Source organism: Pelophylax lessonae, assembly GCF_965119305.1.
Source record: "Pelophylax lessonae genome assembly, chromosome: 4".
NCBI lineage: Eukaryota > Metazoa > Chordata > Amphibia > Anura > Ranidae > Pelophylax > Pelophylax lessonae.
Genome location: NC_138771.1, coordinates 214882195 through 214905556, shown reverse-complemented (window position 1 = coordinate 214905556; position 23362 = coordinate 214882195). Strand labels below are relative to the sequence as shown.

Sequence of the window (23362 nt, the reverse complement as noted above, 5' to 3'; positions counted from 1 at the left end):
GCCCAGGGCGACAGATCTCAGATTATTTGAGACTACCTACAGCAGAGCGGTATGCCTGTACTTCAGAATTCAGATGCTGAAATGCTGGAGAGACCCATTGGGGAAGAGGAGCTGTTGATGGCGATAAAGCATTTAAAGCCAGGCATGAGCCCCAGGCCTTGATGGCTTTACCTCTCACTATTATAAAACTTTTGCCCTGATCCTCAATGGACCCCTGCTAAGAACCTTTAACTCCCTAAGAGATGGGACACACCCCTCAGAAAGCTTCCTAGAGGCCCATATAATGGTCATACTAAAACGAGGCATCCCACCGACTGTGTAGGCTACAGGCCAATTTTCTTGCTTTACTTGAATCTGAAGCTATTAGCAAAGATTCTCACAAATCGCTTACGGCCTTTTTTGTCCACTCTTATTGACCCCTGAACAGGCGGGTTTCATGCCTGGCAGGGAAGCCAGAGATAATGTGACAAAAACACTCAATCTGATCTACAGAGCATGGGGGGATAACATCAGAAACCTTCTCCTGTCTACTGATGTGGAGCAGGCATTTGACAGAATGGCCTGGGATTACCTATTGGCTGCCTGCTCTCACATTGGTAAAAAAACATACATGCTCTCTTGGATAGCTCCCCTTTGTTATATACCAACCGCTAGGCTAAAAATCAGTGGATTGTTATCTGACCCTGTAAGAATATCCAATAGGACTAGGCAGGGATGCCCACTCTCACCCCTACTTTCCATTATATCATTAGAACCTTTTTATTCGGTCAATAAACCAATTGCCCTCTGTGAAAGGTTTTAACGTAGGCAATAAGGAATATAAACTGGTGGCCTTTGCTGATGACCTGTTTTTTTTTTCTCGACTAAGCACCATGTATCTAATACAAATCTGCTCCAGGCCTTCCGGAATTTTGGTTAGATTTCCAATTTAAGAATCAATTATACGAAATCCGAAGCTCTTAACCAGTTACAGACAGTTATACTGCGGCAGGCAGCCCCTCCTGCGCGAACCGACGTAGGGGCAGCAGGGATGCCAATGCATGGGGCCGGTGGCCGTGATTACCGCTGGCCACCCGTGATCGCTCCCCGCTGAGAGAGAACAACGGGCAGCTGTTGTAAACACAGCTGACCGTTCTCTCTGAAATGATCACAGACGACCTGTGATCCTTCTATATAGGATCACAGGTCTATATGGTCATTTCAAAAGCCCCTCCCCCCACAGTTAGTTAACATGCCCCTAGGCTTACATTTAACCCCTTGATCACCCACTGTTAACCCCTTTCCTGCCAGTGTCATTACAGTAATAGTGCATATTTTTAGCACTAATTACTCTAGTAATGTCACTGGTCCCCCCAAAAGTGTCAAAAATGTCAGTTAGTGGTTCAATCTGTCCGCCGCAATGTCGCAGTCCTTCTAAAAATCGCAGATCGCTGCCATTACTAGTAAAAAAAAAGCAATAAAATTGACTTAAATCTTTCCCGTAGTTAGTAGACGCGATAACTTTTGCGCAAACCAATCAAAATACACTTATTGCAATTTTTTTTTTTACCAGAAATGTGTAGCAGAGTACAAATTGGCCTAAAATGTTACATTTTGATTTTTACATTTTTTTTTTTTTTTTTTTGGTAATGTTATATAGCAGAATGTGAAAAAATACAGTGGGTACGGAAAGTATTCAGACCCCCTTAAATTTTTCACTCTTTGTTATATTGCAGCCATTTGCTAAAATCATTTAGGTTCATTCTTCTTCCTCATGAATGTACACATAGCACCCCATACTGACAGAAAAACACAGAATTGTTGACATTGTTGCAGATTTATTAAAAAAGAAAAACTGAAATATCACATGGTCCTAAGTATTCAGACCCTTTGCTCAGTATTTAGTAGAAGCCCCCTTTTGATCTAATACAGCCAGGAGTCTTTTTGGGAAAGATGCAACAAGTCTTTCACACCTGGATTTGGGGATCCTCTGCCATTCCTCCTTGCAGATCCTCTCCAGTTCTGTCAGGTTGGATGGTAAACGTTGATGGACAGCCATTTTAGGTGTCTCTAGAGATGCTCAATTGGGTTTAAGTCAGGGCTCTGGCTGGGCCATTCAAGAACAGTCACGGAGTTGTGACGCCACTCCTTCGTTATTTTAGCTGTGTGCTTAGGGTCATTGTCTTGTTGGAAGGTATACCTTCGGCCCAGTCTGAGGTCCAGAGCACTCTGGAGAAGGTTTTTGTCCAGGATATCTCTGTACTTGGCCGCATTCATCTTTCCCTCGATTGCAACCAGTCATCCTGTCCCTGCAGCTGAAAAACACCCCCACAGCATGATGCTGCCACCACCATGCTTCACTGTTGGGACTGTATTGGACAGGTGATGAGCAGTGCCTGGTTTTCTCCACACATACCGCTTAGAATTAAGGCCAAAAAGTTCTATTTTGGTCTCATCAGACCAGAGAATCTTATTTCTCACCATCTTGGAGTCCTTCAGGTGTTTTTTTAGCAAACTCCATGCGGGCTTTCATGTGTCTTACACTGAGGAGAGGCTTCCGTCGGGCCACTCTGCCATAAAGCCCCGACTGGTGGAGGGCTGCAGTGATGGTTGACTTTCTACAACTTTCTCCCATCTCCTGACTGCATCTCTGGAGCTCAGCCACAGTGATCTTTGGGTTCTTCTTTACCTCTCTCACCAAGGCTCTTCTCCCCCGATAGCTCAGTTTGGCCGGACGGCCAGCTCTAGGAAGGGTTCTGGTCGTCCCAAACGTCTTCCATTTGAGGATTATGGAGGCCACAAGTGCAGCAGAAATCTTTTTGTAACCTTGGCCAGATCTGTGCCTTGCCACAATTCTGTCTCTGAGCTCTTCAGGCAGTTCCTTTGACCTCATGATTCTCATTTGCTCTGACATGCATTGTGATCTGGAAGGTCTTATATAGACAGGTGTGTGGCTTTCCTAATCAAGTCCAATCAGTATAATCAAACACAGCTGGACTCAAATGAAGGTGTAGAACCATCTCAAGGATGATCAGAAGAAATGGAAAGCACCTGAGTTAAATATATGAGTGTCACAGCAAAGGGTCTGAATACTTAGGACCATGTGATATTTCAGTTTTTCTTTTTTAATAAATCTGCAACAATGTCAACAATTCTGTGTTTTTCTGTCAGTATGGGGTGCTATGTGTACATTCATGAGGAAGAAGAATGAACTTAAACGATTTTAGCAAATGGCTGCAATATAACAAAGAGTGAAAAATTTAAGGGGGTCTGAATACTTTCCGTACCCACTGTATATGTATGTATATATATATATATATATATATATATATATATATATATATATATATATATATATATATATATATATATAATTTTTTTTTTTTTTTTTTTTCAGAATTGTTGCTCTTTTTTTGTTTATAGTACAAAAAATAAAAATCGCAGAGCTGATCAAATACCATTTGTGGGAAAAAAGGACATCAATTTTATTTAGGTACAGCGTCGCACGACTGCACAATTGTCCGTTAAAGCAATGCAGTGCCGAATTGCAAAAAATGGCCTGGTCATTAAGGGGCAAATCTTTCTGGTCAAGAAGTGGTTAAGAGGGCAAATCCTTCCAGTCCTGAACTGGTTAATCTTACACCAGCTGACCTTCCCTTAGCACAGCAAAATAACGCCTTTAAGTGGGTCCCCAGAGATTTGTGATACCTGGGTGTTTGGCTTACCACGAGCACCCAGGATGTTTTTATGACTAATTTCCAGCCACTGTTACGCCAAATAGTGAACGATTTGGCCAAGTGGACTCTAAAGCCCTTAATGTTTTGGCTATGCAGCCATTATTAAAATGACTATCCCCAGGGATTTTTGTACCTCTTTCACACACTGGCTATGAGGCTCGGTTCACATTTATGCGATACGGGAAGGCTGCGAATTCGCAGCCTGTTCCCGCATTGCACACGCACCCCCGGCAGTTCACACTGCCATATGCGATACGCTGGGGGTGTCAATGTAATCTTAACGACACCCCCAGTTTGATCGCATATCGCAGTGCGATCGTGCAGTTCGCACAGGAGCGGATCGCACAAGTGTGAACTGCTGTGCGATCCGATCCTGATGCGGCTGCAAAAATGCCTCCTGTGCGTGTTTGCTGCGGGTGCGATGCGAATTTAGCCATACAGTTTGTATGGCTAAACTCGCACCGCACAGCCGATCGCATGTAATGTCGGAGCAGTGCGCTCCGACATTACATGCGAACCCCGCACACGCACAAGTGTGAACCGGGGCTTAGCTTCCCTCCAGTTTTTTTAAGCAACTGTCTTTTTTCAGGTTGGAATTTTTTAGAGCCATTGGGCTGTTTTTTTATTCACTTATCAATTGCACTATCTATTTATTGAGCAATCAATAATAGCACATTTGCACTTTATGCTATGTGGAAGGAATAGGTGTATGTATATATATATATATATATATATGGTGACATCTCACTGTTTATTTATTGCACTTTAAAATTACCTATGGATGGCACACAAAATTTGTTATAAGATTTATTTATTGCCACATTAGCACTATACAACATCATTATATAGGGGTAGCGCAGTTTTTATCTACCTGCATTCACACAAATATTTATTGTTTTGAACTAGCAGCTCCCATTGATTCCCACATTGGACACACCAGTGGCGTGAGTGATACACTCATTTACATTTACGCTATTTGACGACGGCAAAATCAAAAGGGGAGTTAGGTTTTCCCGATTTTCGCAACTACTATCTGACTGCACACTTTGCTAGGATAGTTGACTGGCACTGTCATAGGGCTAACAAGGATTCAATCCAATTGGAAGAATCTACTATTACCACACACCTGAAATTCTCCCATTGGATAGTTTGGTCAAAATGCCCGCTAAATCTCAAACGCCACCCAACCATTGCAGCAACGTTATCGGCCTTCTAAGAAGTTACATGCTGCACATCTCTATCTCCTTCCCCAGGGCCTTTGACTCCCTTTAACAATAACCCTGATTTCTCTGTCGCTCATTGACGGACGTAGTCCTCTTGATTGATCGGCCGCGACACATTCAAGTAAGTATGCGGGACCGGGCGACGGGCTGGATGTTGAGATCCAGTGGTCACCCCGGCTCAGCCTACGAGCGCGTGCAGACCATAGCTCCACGCTGGGTCGGCCGCGACATAGTCCCATTGGACGGGGACTGACCCTGCGAGTTGAACGTCTCGCTTGAACGCCAGGAACCAGCAGAGTCACGGCGTCCGTATTGGTCGACAGCCCCCCATCTCGGTGGAGAGGGTACTGTGAAGAGAGGGTGCCCGTCAGTTCCGGTATGGTCGGATCCTTTCTGACATTAAGGTTCCCCCTTTTAGCCTATGATAAATTCACCTATCCCCTGGATAGTGTGATCTGGTTTGGGAGCTGATACTCCAGCAGGCTTGGTTTGAGAACTAAACACTCTAAGCAAACCTTGGTTTAGGAGCTGACACTCTAGCAACCTTGGTTTAGGAGCTGACACTTCAGCGGGCTTGGTTTGGGAGCTAACACTTTAAAAGCAACCTTGGTTTGGGAGCTAACACTCTAACAACCTGGGTTTGGAAGCTGACACTTCAGCAGCCTTGGTTTCTCTGGCAGATTGATCCAAGGAAGCCTGGTTCGATTTACCATAGTAAACATATACGCATCCAGAGCAAAGGAGGTATAGCCTACCTTAGACTGTAGATATCGCCATGCTCCCGCAGGCCGACAGGCCGCCATCAGCCGTTCCAGAGCCGGTCACAGGCCACTGCACTGGAGGAGCCACGCTAGACCGGCAGTCCGCCGCCATTTTGTTGTAGACCGCATGTCTGCATTGCCTACATAGGCCGCCCGCAGGTCACGCAGGCCGCCATTTTTTCGAAGTCTATGGTCTTCTACATGGGGGCGGCCATGTTTGATGTGCCCAGCCGACCTCGAGGAGTAGCTGGGAACGCCGGAAGGCGTGCACAGGGGGCGGAGCCACTTCCTTTCACCCGGGAAACCTAGTACAGGACTTCCCAGTCTGCATAGGACAACGCTGACAACAGTTTGATAAGGAAACTTCTCTGCATCAGGTGGTGAGCCCTTGGGGTCTCTCTCTCTCTGTGGGGGTCCAAAGCAGGTACACTGAGGGGCGCTATTGCGCTGGTGGATTTCAGATAAAAAAAAAAAAGGTATTTTTTATTTTTTAAAATTTTTTTCACTGGCAAAGTGTCCTGGATTAACATGAACCCTGCCACACATGTATCGCCACCTGATCCCCTCAAGGTGGCTGCAGGACCCTCCAGTTCCCCACTGACTATTGAGTCATTGTCAGCAGTTTTGGAAACTTTTGTATCCCAGGTGGAAGTGGCTTGTCAGGGACAGGGCGCAAGGAAGCAACCCCCGCCTACCCCCATTTCATCTGAAACTTCAGATTCAGAGTCTGAGCCTATCCCTGCAGTTGCAGGTACCTCATCTGGGGTTTGTGTCTCGGGTACTGTCTCTTCAGACAGTGAGGAGGATGTTTCAACATCTACCATAGCCCGAGAGGAAGCGTTGGTAAACGCATTAATTGTAGCCGTTCGGGAAACCTTAGGACTACAGGTTACACCATCAGAAGTAGCTGATACTGAGATTCCATTTGGTACTAATAAACGCGCCAAAATGGCGAAAGTATTTCCCTTACCCAAGTGTTTCGGTAATGTAATTAAGGACGAATGGGGTCATCCAAAACGAGCCCCTACTATTTCCAAACGCATTAATAGGCGTTATCCGTTTGAGGAATCCCTCCTCAAGAAGTGGACAGTACCATCTATGGTGGATTCTCCAATCTCCAGATTGAACAAATCTACGGTTATCCCATTGGAGGATGCTCCGTCCTTTAAGGATCCAGTGGATCGTAAGGTGGAAGCTGTGTCTCGCGCCATCTTTTCCCTGATTGGGTCAGCTTTCAGACCAGTAATTGCTATTGGTCTGGTTTCTCAAACTGTAACAGTATGGACCAAGTGGTTACGCCGGGACTTAGAAGGGAGTGATATCCCTCAGTCGGTATCAGATCTGTTAGAACAGATGATACAAGGGTTACAGTTTATCTGCAACGCTGCGCTAGACGCCACTCCATTATTGGGGCGAGCATCAGTCTCAGCAGTGGTTCTCAGGCGTACACCGTGGCTAAAATGTTGGTCGGCAGACCAAGGTTCCAAGAAGGCTTTGGCTAATCTCCCTTTTTAGGGTGAGCGCCTATTTGGGGCCAACTTAGATGAGATTATCAAGGATCTCACTGGAGGCAAGAGCACTTTCTTGCCACAAAGTACTAAGGGTAAAGGACCTCGTCGGAGACGGGGGCCTTCCTTTTCCGCCCATAAGTTTTTTCGCCCCATGGGCGAAAAAGCAAAGCCCTCCAAAACTCCTTCGGGAGGTTTTAAGGGGCGCTGGTCGGGCAAGCAAAAGCCCGGCTCCTCCAGACCTGAAGATAAGACTACTAAAGCCTGAAGGTGCGCCCCCACCCATAGCTGGGGTGGGGGGACGTCTTCGCCGGTTTCCGGATCCATGGCTTTCCAGAATACAGGACAAGTGGGTTCGCGAAGTCATAAGGTCAGGTTACAAGATCGAGTTTCGATCTCTCCCACCGGTGTGATTCTTCCCTTCCAATATCCGACTATCTCCGGATCGCTTAGAAGCTCTGCGGGTCACGGATTTACTACAACAAGGAGTGGTAGTCCACGTTCCTTGGACAGAGCGTTTTCAAGGGTTTTATTCAAACCTGTTTACAATACCCAGGAAAGAGGGTAAGGTGCGTCAAATTCTGGACTTAAGAGCACTCAACTCTTTTTTGTCAAGATACAAAAATTCAAAATGGAATCCATTCGCACAGTAGCAGCCTCCCTGCATCAAGGGGATTTTCTAGCGTCCATAGACATCAAGGATGCCTATCTTCACATTCCCATTTACGCAGGACATCAGCGTTTCCTGCGTTTTTCCGTAGAAGAGAACCATTATCAGTTTGCGGCGTTACCCTTTGGTCTCGCCTCAGCTCCTCGGGTCTTCCCAAAGGTGTTGGCCCCAGTGTTGGCGCTGTTGCGTCAACGAGGCATATCGATTCTAGGTTACCTAGACGATCTTCTGCGCCGTGCGGAGTCTCCGCAGATCTCGTTACAAAACTTAGAGATCACCATGATCTCTTTGCAAGAGTTCGGGTGGCTGGTGAACCAGCAGAAGTCTTCTCTGGTTCCCACCAGGAGGCTCGAATATCTGGGTCTAATTCTAGACACATCCGGGGCAAAGTATTCCTTCCGGCAGGGAAACTCCGGAAGATTCAATCAGCAATTCAGTTGTTACTATCCGACAACTGGCCTTCTCTTCGGACTTGCATGAGGGTCCTGGGCTTGAGGGTGGCTTCCTTCGAAGCAGTACCATTTGCCCAGTCCCATACCCGAATCCTTCAAGGAAGAGATTCTTCTCAAATGGAATCGGAATCCAGAATCTCTGGACAATCGGATCCGATTGAGCGAGCGGACCAGGGAGTCTCTGGTCTGGTGGCTTCGGTCTCTGATGCTCAGCCAGGGGAAGTCATTCTTCCAATATACTGGACGATTGTCACCACGGATGCCAGTCTATCCGGGTGGGGATGAATTCTCGGTCAATTATCTGCTCAGGGGCTTTGGTCCCTGGAAGAGTCCAGGTTACCGATAAATGTATTGGAACTAAGAGCGATCAGACTTTGTCTGATGCATTGGATCGAGCAGCCTCGGGGCAGCCCGGTGCGGATCCAGTCGGACAATGCCACAGCAGTGGCTTATGTCAATCATTTAGGGGGCACCAGGAGTGTCCTGGCGGCCGTAGATGTGGCCAGCATTCTTCGTTGGGCGGAACGATTGTTCCAGCTCTCTCTGCGGTATTCATTCCGGGGATGAATTGGCAGGCAGATTATCTCAGCCGTCAGATTCTGGATCAAGGGGAATGATCTCTTCATCAAGAGGTATTCCACCAACTGTGCCTCCGTTGGGGCACCCCGAATGGGATCTGTTGGCATCTCGGCTCAACAGGAAAGTGCGGAGGTTTGTGGCTCGCTCCCACGATCCTCTAGCAGACACCGCAGACATGCTGATCGCCCCGTGGGGGCAGTATCAGCTACTGTATGCCTTCCCTCCTCTCAAGTTACTGCCGAAGCTTCTTCGCAGGATAGAGGTGGAGGGAATCCCAGTTATCCTGGTAGATCAGGACTGGCCTAGTCGGGCTTGGTACGCCGACCTGGTCAGGCTCGTCGCAGACGTTCCTTGGCGACTTCCTCTTAGGAAGGATCTGCTATCGCAGGGACCGATCTTCCATCCTGCTTTACGATCGCTGGCTTTAATGGCCTGGCTATTGAGACCCAGGTGCTGAAGGACAAGGGATTGTCAGCTTCAGTTATTCCTACTCTAGTTAAAGCAAGAAGAGCGACTTCCAGAAAGATTTATCATCGCACATGGAAGTCTTAGATTGCGTGGTGTGAATCCCTTGGGTTCCCTCCACGTTGTTATTCGGTGGGCCGAATATTGGCCTTTCTGCAACAGGGGGTTGAGTAGAAGCTGGCCTTGAGTGCTATCAAGGGTCAGGTTTCAGCATTAGCAATCTTCTTTCAGAAGCTTTTGGCTATTCATTCCTTGGTGCGGAATTTCATCCAGGGGGTGCGACACCTTTCTCCGCCAGTGTGCACGCCTTTACCACCCTGGGATCTTAATTTGGTACGGTCGGTTCTTCAGAAACCTCCCTTTTAAAATATCAGGGAGATTCCCTTGCTTACTTTTTCCCAGAAGGTGGTCTTCTTGGTGGCTATCACTTCTGCACGCAGGGTGTCAGAACTGGCCGCATTATCCTGTTGTTCCCCATATCTGGTGGTTCATAGGGATAAGGTTGTTCTTCGTCCGAATCCATCCTTCCTTCCTAAGGTGGTTTCAAAGTTTCATTTGAATGAGGACATGGTATTGTCTTCCCTGTGTCCTAAGCCCAGTCATCCTCGAATTCGCGTTGCATTCCTTGGATGTAGTTCGGGCGATCAGGGTATACTTGAATACTACGGATTCATTTCGTAATACGGAATCACTGTTTGTGATCACGGATGGCCGTAAGAAGGGGTTGCCTGTTTTTCTGCCGCGACCATCTCTAGATGGATCAGACAGACGGTGGTATAGGCTTATTCTATTTAAGGGTCGGGATCCCCCGTTCCCTGTTAAGGTGCACTCTACGCGGGCGCTTAGTGTTTCCTGGACCTTCCGCCATCAGGCGTCAGTGGTTCAGGTTTTCAAGGCGACTACTTAGTCGTCGGTTCATACCTTTACAATATTGTATAAGGTTTATGTGATGGCATCGTCAGATGCCTCTTTTGGCCGCAAGGTTCCTGCAGGCCGCTGTTTGAGGAGACTGTTGGTCTACCTCGAGGGTTTGTTGGGTAGGTCTCATCTGTTTGCTCAATGAGTCCCTTGATACTTCTGGTTGGCTCCGGTTGGGCCTTCTGGATTTTGATTTCTGTTCCCACCCCTCATTTGTGGCACTGCTTTGGGACGTCCCAATCTGATATTAATCAAGAGGACTACGTCTGTCAATGAGCGACAGAGAAAAATGGATTTTTGTAAGATCTTACCGTAAAATCCTTTTCTCTTAGCTCATTGACAGACGTAGTACCCGCCCCTCTACTGTTGAGTTGGGTTGGGTTAAATTCTCTGACACTGCTTTGTGACAGAACTGATTTCCTGCAGCAGACAAGAAGAGGATATACCCTCTGGGACTGCCCCTAAGGTGTGGCCAGAACGTTTTTCCTTCTGCCTAGTCCTACTCCTGTAGAGGGCAGCATAACCCAATCTGATATTAATCAAGAGGACTACGTCTGTCAATGAGCTAAGAGAAAAGGATTTTACGGTAAGATCTTACAAAAATCAATTTTTTCCTCTAGGCCTAACCAATACACCATTGTTAAAACTAGAGAAGTCTCCCCTACTAGCATTACATTGTGTAAAGGGTGATGGGATTCTTCCTTATGGCAGGCTAAAAAAATCCCACCAGCCCAATCAGTTGCACACCTTGGTCTTTTAGGCAAAAACATAGCTTTTTTTCCTCCCATCTTCAGAAAAAGGACCTTTTAAGACCCATAACACCATTTGAATCCCTCTGTCATGGGGGACATGAAATTGACAAAACCACCTCCCAGATGTACTCCTTGCTCCAGAACTCCATTTCCTCAGGTTCAGACAGGTTCAGGTCTCTGTGGGAATCTGCTTTACACACTCAATTCACTGATTCCCAATGGGACAACGCGTGTATCTTGGCACATAAGTGCTCCATAAGCACTCGCTTGCGAGAAACCTCTTACAAAGTGCTGACGCAATGGTACGCAGCGCCCTCTAAACTCAAGGGATAGTTCCCACAGACCCTTAACCGCTGCTGGAGAGGCCACCAGTCCCCTGGAAATATCCTGCACATCTGGTGGAATTGCCCTTTACTTACCCCATTCTGGCCCCGGATACAAGAGTTGATCTTACACATTACTGAAACACCGCTCACTTTGACCCTTGCCTGCTTACTGTATGTCTCTGACTACCCTCTTACAAAATATAAACATTCACTGACCAAGCGCCTACTGAATGCAGCTAAGGCTCTAATCCCCAAGTACTGGAAAACAGATCAAACCCCCACTATAAGGGAACAGCTAAGATCAGTTGAGAAGATTTATAACCTAGAAGAAACCCTTGCCATTGCTAAGGATCTGACCAACAAATTTCATAAAACATGGAGTGCTTGGTACCTGTTCAGACACTCGGAGGACTATGATGGGCTCAACATAGGATGAAAGATCCCATGACAGTCCAGAGCCTCCGCGGTGCTCAGTTGTGTTTGCTGCCTGTACCAACCAGTTTACCCAGGAATGCCACTAGAGATTTGTTACCTGCCTCTTTCTTTCTCTTCTCTTTCTTTAGAACCTCATTCTTCCTTTGCAAACAGAGTGCTACCAACAGTCTAGTAGAGATGTGGTTGCTTACAAAATAAATGTTGTACCAATACCTATTGCGCTTATAATGTTGAGCTTTCACCTGTAAAGTCTTATAATATACATGTTAGAAGCAAGATATTACATGATGTTACTTTGTCTTTACTGATCTTTTTTCTCGTAACTGTGAAACCTCATAAAACTTTTATTGCAAAAAAAAAAAAAACATAATACATGTTAAATGCACTGCAAAGTATCCTTTAGTTTGTTTATAGCCAAAACTTTTTGATTTGGATAAAATGGTAGTTTTTCAATTCTGCCTCTGTTCCATTTGGGGAGATTTACCCTCTGTATTTGCTCTGGTTGCCCACTGTAACTGGAACTAAAAGTAAAGGAAACTCCAAAATTTTGAATTGTCTTGAGAAAAGGAATAGAGGGGAAACCAAACAGGGACATTTGTTCTGGTGAAACTGTCCAGAAGGGCATTTCCCTCACTTTGGGCAGATTTCTCTCACTTTCAGTTGGGAGACGTTCCCCTAAGCATTATGGTAATCCAAATTTTGGGATACATCTACAAAATATTTGCATAATTTGCCTCTTTTTGTTAGAATTCTTTATGTCCCCCATCTTCAAGTGATTGTTGAATCCTTATGGTTTATATCCGTGTTTCTCAACTTCGGTCCTCAGGGCACACTAAGGGCTCTTGCACACACTCCGTCCGCTGGACGGAGTCCGTTTTTCTCAGCGGGGGATCGAGCCGCCGATCCCCCGCTGAGCAGCAGGATGACAGCTGTGTCTCCGCGCTGTGTGCAGAGACACAGCTGACAGTTCCCCATGCATCTCTATGGGGGAAATCGGATGTCAACGGACCGTCAGTCCGTTCTCACCCGATCCCATCCGATCCGATCCGCTGGACGGATGGAAAATAGGGTTTCCATCCGTCCAGATTTGACGGATCGGATCGGGTCGGATGTCAGCGGACATGTCTCCGCTGACATCCGATGCCCCATAGGAATGCATGGGGGGACCGTTCAGATCCGCCAAAAAAACGGACAGGCGGATCTGAACGGTCCGCCTGTGTGAAAGGGGCCTAACAGGCCAGGTTTGCAAGAAAACTGAAATACATCACAGGTGGTATCATTTGCTGCTCCGTGATTGCAGTATTCTAGTCTGCGTGTCCCCATGGTAATACTTAAAATCTGGCCTGTTAGTGTGCACTGAGGACCGGACTTGAGAAACACTGGTTTATATGACCATTTTAAGTAGTTGAAAGAAGCTTTGTATAGACTCTCTTGTGGTGAGGGATTTGAAGCCCTGTCCGCAGACCATGGTCAAAGGAACTGAAAGTGAAGGAAAATACACAATTTTGAGTTGTTACTGTAAAAGGAGGGAAATCTTTCAGTTAGGGACACTTGTTGCAATGAGAACTGTATTTGGAGAGATTTCCTCTTTCTGTTGTCCTGCACAGAAAAGTATAATTCCCCTCATGGTGGCCGCAGCAAAAAGTGATTCCCTACTGCAAAATGAAAAATATTTGGGTTTTATGTGCACTTTAGGGGAATATAGTTGCTTGTGAATGCTAGTCCTTTCACCTGAGGCCATTCTACACCAAACAACCTAAAAAAAATAAACTAAAGTTATTAGCATTTGTTTTTCTTATTGAACTTTTTTTTTTTTTTTTCCTTGGAACTTTGTCATGCTTTCCTTCGTTTAAAGTGGATCAATATTGCTTCTTGACAAAAAGTTAAAAGAAAATGTTGAAGGACTGCAGTCTCCTTGTTTGTACTATACTTATCAGAAAGCAGAGCTAGTACAATATATAAATGATTATCTTCATCTGCAGTGATTAGAAGTCTGCAGCATGTTGCATTCCATCACACTCGGCATGCTGTTTGATGATTCAGGCTTGTCAATTGCCTTGTGGGTGAGTTTATCAGCTGATGAAGATGAAATGACCTTAGATTCTCTTAAAATATTTTTTTCACTTAATGCTGGTTTGATAAATGTCAGTCATTGTGAATTTGACATTGCTCTACATCATATGTAAGTACATATAGCCTTTCTCCGTTGAAGTACCATGACCTTTATGTATGGATTGAATTGGTGGAACTTGGTTAAATGTTTACACTTCTATCAGAAAAGAGAAGTATTTTTTTTCTCATCTCTACACTTGTTCTACACAACCATAGATTTTGTTCTTTAGTATCGCCATAAAGAAATATTTTGTTGTCACCTTCTGTTTTTGGTATTTTAAATAGGCTTTTTAAAAAAAAAACTGTTTACATTGTTATGCTCGCATTGCAATGGAGTCTTCTGTTCAGGGTCATGTGACGCTCAATAGATTCATTGTTAAGGGTCCACTTTGCAATTCTAATCAAAGTCTTAAAGGCAATAGCTCTAGTCAGTGAATTTGTTTTCGTAGCAATAATTTAGAGGTTTCTGAACTATATACATTTTTATTTTGTAATTCAAATATATTTCCCAATAGTTGTTTCTACTTGCACAAGTCAGTGTAGCCAGATCATGTTGGGCCCCAAAGCAGTTGCAAATTCTGCTATGGCTCAAGTTATATTTTTGCTTCTAGGCCAGGCATACTGTGGATCAGAGAGTGAGTTGTCACCAAAGCCTAGACATTCAGAAAACCCAATTCCTGCCCAGGGGTGCAGTGTCAGCCTGTGTTACCGAATTTTAACTTCACTTTAACTTCTCAGCCGCCAAGACTGTAATACAACAATGACTCCTATGGTTCTGGCAGGTGAATATAACGTTAGGATAGTAATCGACTTTCAAGCTAACACGTTGCTGAGAGAAAAATACATTTCTCAGTAGAACAGGCTGGCCTGCCTTGCCCTTGAGGCAGCATGTAGAAAATAGACAGAATTTATTAGCCTGAAGCAGTCTCAGCAAGAGCTTTAAAAAATGCCTGAAATTTAGAGAAACTATCATTCCCACATGACATATGCCAAGCAGTGATCAATATGAATATTGACAGATAAATGTACACAGAATGTGAAGCAGTTTTATTAAATGCAGAATTTTGCTATGTAAAGTATGTCTGGGAAGGAGTTCTTGGTTCTGTTTCTTGGTGTCTGTGACATTCATTTAGCCTCTGTTTTGTTTGTCTCTCTAATTGTTGTTCATTTTTAGTTTCAGCCAAAAGCTGCACCTTTGAATGGAGGCATATTACTGACTATAATGGGCTCTAATTTGGGCGTAAAATCAGAGGATATAGAAGACATTTCCGTAGCAGGTGTGAATTGCGTGTTCAAGCCTGACATGTACTCAGTTTCTACCAGGTACATTTTTTTCAAACAGATTGTTTATATTCTTATTTTCGTTAGAAAATACTTCACATGCTCTGTAATATCAGTATCACACATTTAAAAATTACGAAGACATTTGTGGATATGGTACTCTTACTGAACCCCCTATTTTAATTACTGAGTGGGTTGATTGAACATACCCATCACTCTCATGAGAAATGTTTTAGGATGCCTAATCACTCCACATCACTGTGCTGTGAAATAGATTGTATATTTTGGGAAATGCCATAGATGTTTAGAGCCACAGCAGAGACCTAAATTATATTCTTGCCATCCTTTCTGTTGCTTTATAAAAACAACCTTTGCTTTGTACATCCTAACACCGGTAAAGTGTAGCATGCCAAATTGCTGCCTATGAAAATGTATTTTGTAGGTTTACGTTTAGTAGGTTCAGGTACCTAACAAGGTAATGTTTAAAGAGCGCCTGTCTAAAATGGGCATCTTTAATGAATCAGATCTCCTTTCTTTGAGTTTGAGTTGTTACCTTAGTGTAATTTACCTCTCAGGGATTACTAGATTTTATTTTACTTCTCTCCCTTTCTAAATCGAAGTGAAAATCTGGCCAAAGATGGATAGAAATTCTAACAGAAATTCTTAAGAAAAGTCTTTGGAAAATTTGTGCTAAAATTCGTAGAAAATTTAAATGCCATTTGAAAGATTTTGTTAGCTTTTAACATTTGATTTTGAAATAAATTGACTTTATGGAACTAAAACCCACATACACTGTATTTGAGAAAAATTTTTGGTTTGAACCCCGCTAATGAGTAGAAAAATGAACAAACGGATGTTCTTTTCATTCAAAATTCTACCCATCTATGACCAGTCCACATTGTCCGACTCTATCCTTATGTACAGCATGCTGCCAGAGAAGCTGCTTGTTGACTCTAGCATCTGTGCACTTCATTGTGTTGTGTGGCAGTGGCTTGAATGAGAAGAAAAAAAAAAAAACTTGTTGTGTGTACTGGGCTCTAGGTTGTATGGCTGACCATTCTCCTACCTAAGCTCAGTTCTGATGAAGAACTGGCATATGTATGATAAAGGTGGTGTTGGGCTTGTGAGGATTTTGTTAGATGGTTTTAACCTTCTGCAACAGTACACAGCATTATCATCACACAGCACACAGATGTGAGCAGTAAGGATTTAAAGGGGACTATTTGTTTATGTGCTTTTGCCAAGCTGGGATGGTGCAGTTTTAGCGCAGCAAAATCCCACTGCTGTGAACAGGGTCTAACAGCCAAATACTAGGCCTAACATTTATGCTTGGACAGGGAGCGATAATACAAGTAAATTACAGCATACTTTTCCCTACCCACAAAAGGAAAGGCTGCACAACTAAAACCGCTTTAGGTAGTGTATCAGATTATTACAAATGAATGTTCCTTACTGGTTCTGTTTAATATATTTTTGCACCATTGTAATTAATGCACATAAGTAGTTTGGAATGCAAGTGTTTTAAGCTGTGCCTCCTCTAAGTACAGAATCATACTTCTGATTACTGTATATACTGTAAGCTGATTACTGTGAATGTAGCTGTATATCCTTTTCAGTCTTTCTGTGGCTCATTCCTGCTACAGGAAAAGAAGCACCCACTAACATGTCATTTTTAACACCTTCCTGCCTAGCCTATAGCAGATTGACGGCTGCGTGGGACTTTCCTCCTTCGGAGTGGACGTCATATGACTAGGGTTGCACCAATCCGACTTTTCTAGTCCCGATACCGATACCTGGCTTTGTGTATCTGCCGATACTGATCCGGAACTATTGTTTTGTTATAACAATTATGCATTCAAAATCTAAAATATATGTAATCAAACTCAAAATTAAAAAGAATAAAATGTAGCCACAAGAAAAAAAACTGTTTATTGCTTGAACATACAATAGCAATCAAACCGTAAACATGTAAAAAATATAAAGAACAAAATATGTGTGTGTGTATGTATGTAAGTATGTATGTATGTATATATATATATATATATATATATATATATATATATATATATATATATATACACACACACACACACCATATATATATATATATATATATATATATATATATATATATATATATATATATATATATATATATATATATATACACACACACCATATATATATATATATATATATATATATATATATATATATATATATATATATACACACACACGCACCCCTACCTATGACGTCCTTTCATAAGGTGCTGGTCTCTCTGGGCCAGGCAGTGGCGCAATTTGTCACTGGCTGTGTCCACCGGACACAGCCCATGACTGATCATTATACCGGCCGGCTGCCAGTGTCATGTGATCGCTGTGACCAATCACAGCAGATCACATGACCCTTTTTAACCACTTCTGGACCGGAAGGTTTTCCCCCTTAATGACCAGGCCATATTTTGCGATTCAGCACTGCGTTATTTTAACAGACAATTGCGCGGACGTGCAATGCTGTACCCAAATAAAATTGGTGTCCTTTTTTTTTTCCTGCAAATGGAGCTTTCTTTTGGTAGTATTTGATCACCTCTGCAATTTTTATTTTTTTGCGCTATAAACAAAAAAAGAGTGACAGTTCTGAAAAAAAAAAAATGTTTTTCACTTTCTGCTATATACCATTCTTAAAAATTTAAAAATCCAAATTTTTTAACATTTTAGGCCAATTTGTTTTCTGCTACATATTTTTGGTTAAAAAAATCGCAATAAGCGTATTTTGATTGGTTTGCGCAAAAGTTATCGCGTCCACTAACTACGGGAAAGATTTATGTCTTTTTTTTTTTTATACTAGTAATGACGGCGATCTGCTATTTTTAGTGGGACTGCGACATTGCAGCGGACATATCGAACCCCTGACATTTTTGACGGGACCAGAACATTACTACAGTAATCAGTGCTAAAAATATGCACTATTACTGTAATAATGACACTAGCAGGGAAGGGGTTAACACTGTGGGTGATCAAGGGGTTAAATGTGAGCCTAGGGTAGTGATTCTAACTGTTGAGGGGGGGAGTGCGCGCTCGCCCTCTAGCTGCAGGCGCACGATCGACGTAGACCTACGTCGCTTCGCGCAGGAGGGCCAGCCTGCCACAGTAAATATGCGGTGGGCGGTCCGGAATCAGTTAAACAATGCATGGTTTTTGTTCATGCCATCCATTACATACACTTGCGTTGCTAGCTGTGATTTAATCACGATGATTACATGGTACAGACAGGGCCAATCACCGCCCAACTGTACCATGTGATTTAGCTTTGGCCAATCACAGCTTATCACAACAAAAGACATTGAATGAATCAGTTTAATTCAGTAAAAATGGTTGCTTATACCAATGAAATTCATTTGTTAAAAATGTTAAAGGGAAAAAAGTGATTACTTTATTTTCTTACATACTATCACCAGTCAGTGTTGCTGATTTACCACCAAACCAATTATATGATAACACTGTACTGCACTGGTGACTGGTTAAAAAAAAAAAAACATTGTGAATTTATTTTCCAAAAAATGACTTAAAAAATTTTGCCATGCCTCTTACTAAATACCATGAACTGTCTACTTTCCAAAAAGGGGTCATTTGGGGGATATTTTTACTATTCGGGCATTTTTGGACCTCAAGAAATAACTGTCACTACATTAGGATTTATTTTTCTCATAAATATGTCAGTTTGTGGGCTCTATAACTTTCTCAACAACTAAATATCCACTGATTTGGGTTATTTTTGACCAAGGATATGTAGCAGTATACATTTTGACCTAAAGAATGAAGAATGGTTATTTATTTGCAAAATGTTATTAACCGAAACTAAGAAAAACACTTGTTTTTTTTTCTTCAAAATATCGTTTATTGTTTAGCAAAAAATAAAAAACCCAGTAGTGAATAAATACCACCGAAAGAAACCTCTATTTGTGTGGAAAAAAAAAAAACTTTTTATGGGTGCATGATCGCGCAATTGTCATTCAAAGTGCAACAGCACTGAAAGCTGAAAATTGACCTGGGCAGGGAGGGGGTAAATGTGCCCAGTATTGAACTATGTTTCCCATGATGTTCATGCTCTCTGCATTGTAGTTGAGCATCATGGGAAATGTAGTTCCAAAACATCTGGGGTGCCAAGGTTTGACATCACTGCTTTAGGCAGTCAGAAGGAGAGGGGAGCCTCTAGATTTCTCATATTTCTCTTTGCACTGATTTCCTTGTGTAAAGTGTGCTCCTCTGTAGCTAAATTGTTATAGCAGCAGAATTTAGGTATTTCCTTTAGTAGTAAGATACTTTGGGAAAGGTGTCAGAAAAAGGCCTGAATAATTGTGTTTTTTGTAGCCTTGCTTGATAATTGTATACATTTCTGATAGGAATAACTTAACAACATTTCATGGTGTGAGACACTACAAAATTCTGAAAGCTGGCATCTCTAAAAGTGGAAAATTCCCGTCTCTCACTGTACTATTTGTGTGCGCCTAATGAGCTTGTTGTAATGAGTAGACTTTAACTCAGTTCTCTATTGCCAGACTTGAAATAAAAGAGTATTGATCATGTCTGCTGTAGGCTGATGTATCATCCACAGCAGTACTGGGATTTATCATAGAACATGTGGAGCAGGTTCTGCTTGTGATTAGGCCTTGATACTTTCATCTGGGTTGCTATGCTCTGTTCATTTTAAGGGCATTGATATTTCAGTCTTTTGGCATATCGCTATATGAATTTACCGTACGCCGTCATACTATTTGCCATGGTCACACCTAGCATGTTGTTGAAATTTTGCTTTTTCGTTAAAGTTGAACTCTGACAAACTAAAAAACGCCCTCCCTTGCTGTAGGGTTGCATTTGCACTGCAAGGGTTAACTGCTTGTTTATTCCTGGGGGACCATGAAAAGCACTTTTACACAGAGAGAAAAAGAGAATCAGAAAAGTGTTCATTCTCTCTATATTTCATCCAGATTAGATACTTAGACAGTGCTAAAGCAGTGGCAAACTCTGTACTGCTTTTCTCATGACATAGTAATTTTAGGTTTCCATCTACAAATAAAACCAAAATAATGTTTGCACATTTTGTGAATATGCCTTTTCATTTTCTTTTTAATTATACTGCTAAACGAATACATTATACTGGGATAATGACAAATACATTATACTGGGATAATGACCCAGACGTGATCCAGATCTGACGTGAAAAGGACTGCTGGGTCATCTGACTTGAAGTCCTTGAAGGATACCTAACTTTTGAAAGTTTGGGCAAATATTTGGAAAATGATTGGTGCTTAGGTTGCGATACAACACTATTACCGTCCAGTTTGGATTTGGGAGGAGGGTGGGGGTTCATATAAAATGGTTAACACTTAAATATATTCAGTGAAGTGACTGGCTTCAGGTGATCACACAGAGATTAAACAAATCCTCCTACATGACTTATACCTGTTTATCTGTAGTCTTCTCTTCCCTACATCTATTCAAAAGGAAGAATTTTATACAGCTTATCTGAGCTTTCAGAAAGCAGTGGGTGGGTAGCTGAAGGTTAAGGGGTTTTAAAGTCTCAAGGTTTTTCGCCTTAATAGATTCTATGCATTAAAGCGGAGTTCCATCCATAAGTGAAAGTTCTCCTCTCAGAGAGAACGCGGAGGAGCAGAAGTTGTCCTCTCCCCCCTCCCTCTCTGCAATCTTCTGGGACACATCACGGGTCCCAGAAGATTGCCTGACCACTATGGAAGCGCAGCGGGTCTCGCACCCGGCTGTGAAGCCGCATGCTGTCACAGCCGGGTGCCCACACTTGTGATGCTGGCACCGCTGGGAGAAGAGGGAGAGAACAGAGGCTCCCGCCGCCGGCCGCATCGCTGGATCGTGGGACAGGTGAGTATGTGTGTGTGTGTGTATATATATATTAAAATTCAGCAGCTACAAAAAATAAACACAAAATGTCTGGAACTCCACTTTAAGGTGAAAAACCTCCTTTGTTGCAGCTGCCCCTAGAGCCCAATGGACACAGCGGAACTCGGGAGCATGCCCACACAGGTGCTCCCATGGAAAGTGGCTCACCGTGGGGGCACCCGATGGAGGGGAGGAGCAAGGAGTGCTGTTGGGGCACCCCAGAAGAGGAAGTTCGGGGCTAAAGCTGCCCAGTGACAGATCAAAATTTGGCTGGGTCTGCAGGAACTGGCTGAATTTTGATCCATCTATGAGCAGATTGGAGGTACTTAAGTCGATCAATAGCTTTTTGGGGTTTTTCATACTAGCAGCAGTGATCATTGTATTCTGATGGTGGGCAACCTCAAACTTTTAGAATAAAATACCACAGCAGGAGGGATTCACACAGTCAGTGTTGATGGGGGAATGAAGCTAATTTCTTTTCTTCAACCCGTTGTTGAAGGAAAGAAGTTTGCAAAATTGATGGCATACCTAAGGCTAAGAACAGTTGAACCTCTCTGGCATGTTGGCAGTCATCACTTTTACATCATCTTAAAATATATGTGTGCTAATGAGATAAGTTAACCAAGGTAAATCTTTTAGTAGCAGAAATATTTAGTCACTTGTGTAGCCCTAGGTTTAAAATGTATTGTTTAGTAATGATGTTTTTGGAGAGCTTACAGAGCACTGCAGATGATCATGTGCAAAAGGCTAAAGCTCATCACAATCGGAATAAGACTGTACTGCGATGTGACATTAATCTGTGTTCTTGTTTAAATTGGCATTCTCTTACACTATAATATATTTTATATTGTGCATCATTGTTCTGGGATTCAAAATGTATTGTGATGCATTTTAACTGTCTTCTGTTATGCATAGGGTTGTATGTGAGGTGGGAGGAACAAATGCTGAAAAAGCAGGAAACATTCAGATACGAGTGAAGGGGAAGGAAGGAGTATCACGGGACAGCCTTACATTTACATACCAGGTTAGTGGAGAAATGTTGGAAAAAAAAAAAGAGGATTCATTTTTATTGTAATGAACAATGCAGTCACTGTACTGCTCAGGAGGAGGTAAGTAGATTATAAAACGGTTAGACATGCACTCCTTTCCCTTAATGTCTGTATAAACCATGTGTGCGTTGTATTAGTAGCGTTACTGTAATTTTATAAAACCTGTAATGAAGATGACATGTTGGTGTTACTTGTAGCAAACTATCAAGCAACCCTAAAAGGCATGTTAAATGTTGATTGCATTTCAGTATAGGACACCCTATGTCCCCTGCCTCCAGTCTGTCCCTTATGGCTGTTTTACAGACCCTGAAGGGAAGCTCTTTGAAGGAAATTTGTGGTGGAAAGAAATTCATGGGCTGATGATCTTTCATCTTTTTTTTTTCCCCTACTTTTCCCCTACCTAGCTGTCATGGTGGTCTAGTGGCTTCCTTAATTTGTCACTAACCTGGACTTAGTATGCATACTAGAAAGTTTATTCAAAGTATTAAAGCCAGAGACCACTAGACAAGTAGATTGTTCAATGGGTCAACAGTGGCAGTCCACATATGTTTCTCAGTAGAGGCTATTTTTAACTATTTATAACATAAATAAAAGCACAGCTGTTAGATGAATGCTTTTTTGTTCACTGCCATTTAGCAGTCAGCCAACTGAGTTACAAAGGGATCAAAAAGGGTTCATTTGCAGAAGCCCGATCCACTGAAGTGCGTTAACAATAAAATGCGCTGCTGTAAGACAAACTATTTGTTTTAATGGACTGCCTAATGTATTACAGAGAACTAAAAATCACACTTGTAGAATTTTTAGCAGCGCACCATAATGCACAGTAGTGTGATGTGCTGGAAAAGTGCATTGGGGTGCCACTCAGAATGAATGGCACCATGTTGTACTGACACATGTAAAGCATGTTACACATGCTCATTACGCAGCACACTGGTGTGAATGTGACCTTAGTTATTCAACTGCAGTTGTCTAAAGAAACTGAAATCCTAGAGAAATGTCTCTAAAATCATATTCCGAACATGGACAATCTTCATTGGCAAAAGTCCCTAAATACCACATCACTGAATCAGCCAATCCTAAACAAAGTCACAACAAAATGTATATGTCATGAGTTTCAAAGTTCTGAGTTTTATAGCATGTGTTCAAGTGTGTGTGTATGTATAAATGTGCTATCTGCAAATCTGATAAGTTTTTAGTGTA

The 23362-nt window shown here is 42.8% G+C and overlaps 1 protein-coding gene across 1 annotated transcript in view; it reads left to right on the top strand.

Moving 5' to 3' along the window:
- PLXNB2 (plexin B2) overlaps positions 1-23362 on the top strand; it is a 560635-nt gene that overhangs the window by 389608 nt on the left and 147665 nt on the right. Inside the window, exons 15-16 of the mRNA XM_082254716.1 lie at positions 15092-15240; positions 22029-22137. Of these exons, the coding sequence (XP_082110842.1) occupies positions 15092-15240; positions 22029-22137 (258 nt within the window). The remainder of the gene's footprint in view (positions 1-15091; positions 15241-22028; positions 22138-23362) is intronic.